Below are 7164 nucleotides of genomic sequence, written 5' to 3' on the forward strand. Positions count from 1 at the left end.
AGCGCAATATTTATTGGGGCGCAATTTTTTAGTAAATTTATACTTTTTAGTTTTTCATAATTTCATAATTTTATTTACCTAAATTTATATTTTATATTAATTTTTTTTTGTATATAACTTGCATGAGAGTAGAGAATGGCTTAAGTAGTCACGTCGCAGTAACGTTTTAATTGATAAGCTATAGCCTATAACCTTGTAGTTAGAGGTTTAATCATGCGACGGCGCGCGCTACCACCGTTAGAGGTTCGAAATCGACACTCGACGAGGCAATTGCTGGCGTCGCCTATGTTAATGCATGGGAGGTGGTATAAGGGTGTGTGGCGTAAACACATACCATATTGTGAATAGCGCATGCGCAAAACGCCAGCCAAGGCAGTCAAATACAGTGACGTCATTTGGGGGTGGGTGCTGAACGTTTGGTCACATTGACCCAAAAGCCAACACGTTTGGGTACAAACAGACACAACGTTTTGGACACATAAAATAAAAGGTATTTTATAATTTTACCTGGTAAATCAGAGAACGTTTGGGTACACAATACACATACTATACAAGACACGTTTGGGTACACTTTATAATCACGTGATCTACAATAGTGGTATACTCATATACTTTATCTCCAAATCAATTAACATATTATTTTGATTATTATCGTAATATACGCGACTACAAATTTATACTTAATACATGTAAGTACTTGTTATCGACAATAATCTTTATTACGAAACCGTTACACATTAAAAAAATTCATTTAGACTATGAGAAAGCGGCCCATAATGCAGTATTAGAAGTTTTCGAAAACTGTATAATATTAGGTTGTCGTTTTCATTTGAGTCAAGCCTGGTTTCGTCAGATACAAAGTGACAAAAAATTGTAATTAACTTGTTATTAACTGAAATGACCCGCCACACCCCGCACCCGACACCACAATAAGTGCGCGTGGCCACTAAACTATAGTACCTATATTCTTAGAATACTGGAATTAATTCTGGAAACAGATGTCTTGATAAAGTAATTAATAATAATAAACATTGCAATGCTGGCACTGTTGCCCGTCTTCTGCATAGTGCATACTGCTCAGAAATCTTATAGATTTCATCCAATTTTTAATAGTTTTGTTTTATTTCATGGAACAAGCAAACATTTGTATTTACTTTTTGAATATATTCCTCGGCCTTAGATTGAATGCCCCACACCTCGAACGACGCTTCGACCACTTTGTACGAGCACATTATCGGTGAAGTTGTATTCTTCCAGTTTTCCGGCAGGGGACCCCTCATGGTCTTTTTTGACTGGAAAAACTTCAGATCCTACAAACACACATACAACCATCTCACCACGTGTGCCCACATGAATATTACAATTACACGTTTACATGTAATCTTGCAAGGTGTAATATAATATAATATATAAAACTATATGTATTATGTATATTATATTTTCACACAATTATCATTATATGTACCTCTTCCTCTTTGTAGTGTTTTGGACTGACTTCGTCGTATGCGACGTCCACGAAATCCACAATCCTTTCCACTAGTTTCTCGCCGGTCAATCCGAGGCACTGTGAATTTAAGACAACGACAAAATTTCAAATGTAGTACACGCAATGTGTGCAACTGTGCAAGAATAATTAATATAATATTACGTTCTCTGTTGTTCCTGAGTTATCTTCGAATTTCGTGTGGATAGTAACGCTCAACTTCGGAATAAACGAGCACTGGTGGAAAAAAAAACAAATAAATGATAAATATTAATTGACTCGAAAATAATGATTTTTGAACATGTATAACTGATATTACTTATATTATAATCGTCACAAATACTTACGGTATATTCTGAAAATCCGATTTCCGCGCAAAGACATGAAACCAACCAAAAGCAAGATATTATATTATTATATATTATACTAGACTAAACATATTAAACTTAGTGTTGAGGTTAACTATTAAGTACCGTGCCAACGTCTATACCGTATTGCTGTTATTTTCAGAACCTACGTGAGCATGCGTAAATTATGTGTCATGTGCCTAAAGGTACCAGTGATACAATACTGATTTACCTATAAGTATTAAAATTTAATTTCGTCTATTTTACCTTGTCGAATTCAAAATACATCGAATTAATGTATGTTGTCGTTACCTAAGTAGTAAGTGACCATATATTATTGTACACCTCTAAATATAATAACCTCAAACTCGCTACACTCTTAGATTTTCCAAACTTTCTACGACGTATGTATGATGTGTATCTATATTATATGTTGGTATATTATTACAAAATGAATAGCAAATGCATTATACGTATATATACACTAAAATCAATTTATACAAAATCTTATGATTTTTTCCTATCGATGCATCATATTTGTTTGTTCCTAAATTTACTTCACTAACTGATAGTTTATTTTTTCTAGACGTGTACTTTGTAAAAAGTTGATATTATATTTTAATTAATACCAATTAATAGTAATTATTTAACATTTTACGATTTTAAGATTACAATTGCTTGTTATTAAAGAACTAACAAGTCATTAATATATTTAGGTAACTTACTCTGCACCGTACCTACTGGATTTACAATCTTCAAGTCACTATTTCAATTATAAACTAATAGTTTATTTGATATAATATAGGTATACAAATTTATTTAATATATATTATATTAAGCAATATTACCTGTGATCGTGAAAGGATAATAGTTCCACGATTTTTCAATGATGTAAAATAGTTTTGGAATGATCGCTTGAACCCAATATGGTAAACGACTGAAAAAAATATTTAACAATATCAATATTGAAATAATTATATTCTCTGCGCTTACATTTACAAAAACAATGTGACCTACCTAATCAATAAACGCGTGATAACATTAAAAATATATATAAATTTTTTTTAATTAAGTTAATGCTTCAACATCTGAGGTCATGAGCCTGGGTAATAACCTAAATAAACTACTAAATATAGTAGGTTTTATTACTGTGGGGGAGGGTACGGTTGATTTAGAACATGCATGTAGGTGTGACACGGATTTGCCACTAAAAACCTGGATGGTCACCCATCGCCGGCCGGTGCTGGCACTCAGAACACATCAGTGACTTAAGCCAGACACCGCAACACAGTAAAATAAAATATACTAGGTATTGTGTCATTGTGATTTAGTATTTAAAAGTTAATAACGACTTCAATATCATAGTAATTAGCATTAAAACTGTATTGAATTGAAAGTAATATATTGATATATATTATATTATGCCATTATGGTATACAAATTAGAAACTAAATACAGTATGGCACAAATTTGCAGTACAATAGGTACTTTCAAAAAGTGTTTTTCCAATGTTATAACTTATAATGCGTATTAATTATTATTATAATAATTTATAGTATAATGTATAAGGTAGGTAGGTAGGTAGGTACTATTATATATGTATAATATTGTAGGTGTGTAACTGATAATATTATAAAATAAAAACTGTTAGACGTTTGTTAAACCGGCAACGCACCCGTAAGACATAAAGCCTATGTGTAATGTAATGGATAAAATTAAGATTACTTTGACAAATGTATCCTTTTTTCGGTAAATTGCCCTTTTCCGTGGACGGGATCTTCGCAGGGAGCATTGATTATGGTCTCTACGCCCTCTCCGTTTTCCGTCTGTTCGTAGCTGTGCCTCGCAATCATGTAAAGTTGGCCAACGTGGTACTAGAAAAAAAATGTGTGTGTAAACCTTAAGACTAGCTTGCATATTATTATTTATAATACGTAATTGCGTTATGGTATAATTTTAATACATAAATAATGATTGTAAATGTAGAACAAACCTAACGCGGATAATAACATGAGGTTAGGTAATTGATACTTTTCATAATTATATTTACAACTAGCTGATACCGAGTACCAGTACCTACAGACTTATCGACCAAAAAAATCGAGTTCCTAAGCGCGTTTTTTTTTACCGTTTGCACTCGTTCGAGATCCTGAATATTGATAATAGTACACAAAAACCATTTCAAATCATTATAAAAATCAAAAATATGAACTCCTACAAAGGCGCAATAATACTACAAATGTGGCAGTGATCAGAGTTTTATCAGTCTACCAAAAAATATCAGATCGTTAAACATTTTGTCGAATGAATAGACATGAACGTAAAAAAAACAAAAACAGTAAGTAGTTTGAACCAATATGCGATGTCTAATATTACACATTTATCAAACTATAAAGGTACTGTATAGTTTATACCTTATCGTAATCGCCGCTTCGTTGAGTTCTATTGTAATTCTATCTTATTTTTCAACGACGGGGGTGTGAGTGGAATATCAATGTTAGCGAGATATAAGCATTATTTACAGAATGTCTCATCGGCCCATTTCACATAATAATAGACCGTAGATCTGATAAATGATATTTATTTTTTTTTTGCTTAAGGTAAAAGTCTAAAAATATTGAATTACCAAATTCGAAAAAAGGGCTTCAGTGATATAATAAACAAAAAATTGTAATTAATTATTTGAGGAAATATTGTCTCTCAGAAATAAAATAGGTAAGTAGGTACATATAACTAACAATTTCCCATGGTTTTATACTTAGTTGCTTAGATAATATTTCAAAGATTCACTTCTAATTTAATGGTTTAGAAAAAGGTATAATATTAATATGTAATATGTATACAATATATTGTTTAAGCCTTACGAGTATTTTATTTATAATACATGACCTTTAGATGTAAATAGAATGTATTATTATAAATATTTAAAAAAAATCCATGTGGGACGTATATATTATTATCTTAATTTATTGAGTTTTAACTTTATACGTATCTGTTTTTTTTAAGAATTTTATTAGTTATTAACTTTTGGTTGGTTGAATTCTTTGTTGGTAAGCGAGTAAAAGGAATAAGTCTAAACACTACCTTCCTACTTTCTAAGAAACGCCTATATTTCTGTATTGATTGAAATAGTGTAATAGGTGAAATGCTTTTTGCATTTTCGTTGACAATTTAAGTTGAGAAAAATGATAGTGAAAACTACGAAGAACATTTTTTTTTACAAGACAGCGTAATAATCAAGATTCTCAATAGTGATGATCAAAATTGGTCTTGGTCTAGCAAGATCAAGACCAAAACAAGACCATCACTGCAAGACTCTTGCAGTCTTGCAATTTTTTTTCCCCCCGAAAACACATAAGTGTACCTATCTAGATTCCATGAACTAATAATTTATAACGAAAATAATAAGAATTTATTTGTATTGTTATTAAATTTTATCAGTACCTATTCGAGGAAATGGCGAATTATTGAAAAAAAGATTAAAAATATAATGAGAATTAATATTACAAAATAACATAGTTGTTTCGTATTAATTAACAATTACTGAAAAAATATTTTATTTTCCCAAAATCGATAAAAACGTCGAAAGTTGTCTTGCTAATAGAATAATGTAGGCCCATAAAGGTGTGATCACACGGCGCGTTGCGCGTCGCGTGGAGCATAGAGTATCACTCTATGGCGTGGAGTGGTATAGCGTGGTACAGTTGACGCACCGTCTGATTAGTGTTGCGCGCCAAAATTTTTGTGCGCGGCACGCGGCGCGTCTCTTCCCGACAATTGTCGGTCTCTGTATCCAGCGCCAAAGGAAAATTGGTGCGGTGCGTCTTATCCAATCTAACGGCGCGTCGGTTTTACTGTGCGCGGTATATATCACGCTCCACACTCCTCGCGCCGTGTGATCCCACCTTTACACACCTTTACTTTGAATCGAATATACTAATAATTGCTGAAAGTCATTACGGACTACGGTAGGTATCATTTTAATTCCAAAAGGTGAACATCCACAACTGCCGAAAATACAAAACGTTATGTATGCTATGTAATATGTCATGTATAGAGGGGGGTAAGTCGGGGAATTGTCCCGTCTACCCCACACGTATGTATATTATTTGTTGTCTTTTTCAAATAAACAATGGCGGCGTCGCGGAAGCATTGCGGAAGCAGTTCCCGCGACGTCGTCGGTTCTAAACTGAAAAAAAAAAAAAAAAAAAGGTATCATTTTAATAGGAAGTACGTTTTTATTTTCGTTCGTAGCTTGTGTGATTTTTCTGTACTGGACATTGTGTTCTTAAACTAGTGTCTTATACAGTACCTATAGCATTTCATTAGTGTCGTAAACTTGTTGTCTGTTACAGAAATGGTTTCTTCCCAATATATTATATTAAAAGAAACTTAAACATTTAGTACTACTGTACTGGACACTGGTGAATAAAAGAAGAATAAAAGTTTAATTATGAATAATACATATTATTATTATAACAAATATAATTATTAAGCAATTTAATATTTGGAACAAACCATACAGTTTTTTTTTTTAAATATTGTTATTTATTAAAGTGAACATTAAAAAAACAACAATTTAATTTTTATAAACATTATATTGGTCAATAACTAGTAGTTAACAATTGGTAATAACCTATTGATATTTATTATATTAAATGGAATAGGAACTTAGAAAGTTAACTATGCTGGTAAATTGATTCATACAAGTAAAATAATATAAGCATAATTTAAAATGCAAAGTTTTAAACGAGTATAATAAAAATTAAATCGTTTGACTTGTTTTATGTTAATGTTTGATTTATGAATATACTATGTAATATTTTGGACTAAGTTTCATCTTAGAGATCATAGCAAAAAAACTACACGCAGCTATAACAGGTATTTAGTTTTTTTTTTATATATATTTTGTGAAAATAGCAAGAGTCTTGCAAGAGTCTCGCGCAATACCAAGACCATGACCAATATTAAGGTGTATACCCAAGACCAAGACCAAGACTGAAGGTGGGTTTCCACTACATACGTGTACGTTTACGTGCATATATTGACCGGATACGTTCGCTATGAACGGTTTCCCATCGGTTGATTGGTTATGGATTGGTAACATATTAGTTACCTCGTATATTCTTATGTTATCAAAATTGTTATCAATATAGAACCGTGTACACGTGACAAGTTGAACTGGATCCAACTTCATGGTATCATGGTCAAGCTTGTGGTAAGACGTTTAACACCCTGGGTATACCAAAAGCTTACCGTGTATACCAACCAATCACAGTAAAGTATTTTTATGCGCGTACACGTACACGTATCTAGTGGAAACCCACCTTGAGT

The 7164-nt window shown here is 32.1% G+C and overlaps 1 protein-coding gene across 1 annotated transcript in view; it reads right to left on the bottom strand.

The window, feature by feature from the left end:
* Positions 1-7164, bottom strand: part of LOC100160207 (cytoplasmic phosphatidylinositol transfer protein 1) — a 30995-nt gene that overhangs the window by 6299 nt on the left and 17532 nt on the right. Inside the window, exons 2-7 of the mRNA XM_001952834.5 lie at positions 3556-3704; positions 2679-2767; positions 1831-1838; positions 1649-1720; positions 1466-1564; positions 1155-1310 (exon numbers count right to left, since the gene is read on the bottom strand). Of these exons, the coding sequence (XP_001952869.2) occupies positions 1155-1310; positions 1466-1564; positions 1649-1720; positions 1831-1838; positions 2679-2767; positions 3556-3704 (573 nt within the window). The remainder of the gene's footprint in view (positions 1-1154; positions 1311-1465; positions 1565-1648; positions 1721-1830; positions 1839-2678; positions 2768-3555; positions 3705-7164) is intronic.

The sequence above is a fragment of the Acyrthosiphon pisum genome, chromosome A1 (genome assembly GCF_005508785.2).
Source record: "Acyrthosiphon pisum isolate AL4f chromosome A1, pea_aphid_22Mar2018_4r6ur, whole genome shotgun sequence".
Taxonomy (NCBI): Eukaryota; Metazoa; Arthropoda; class Insecta; order Hemiptera; family Aphididae; genus Acyrthosiphon; species Acyrthosiphon pisum.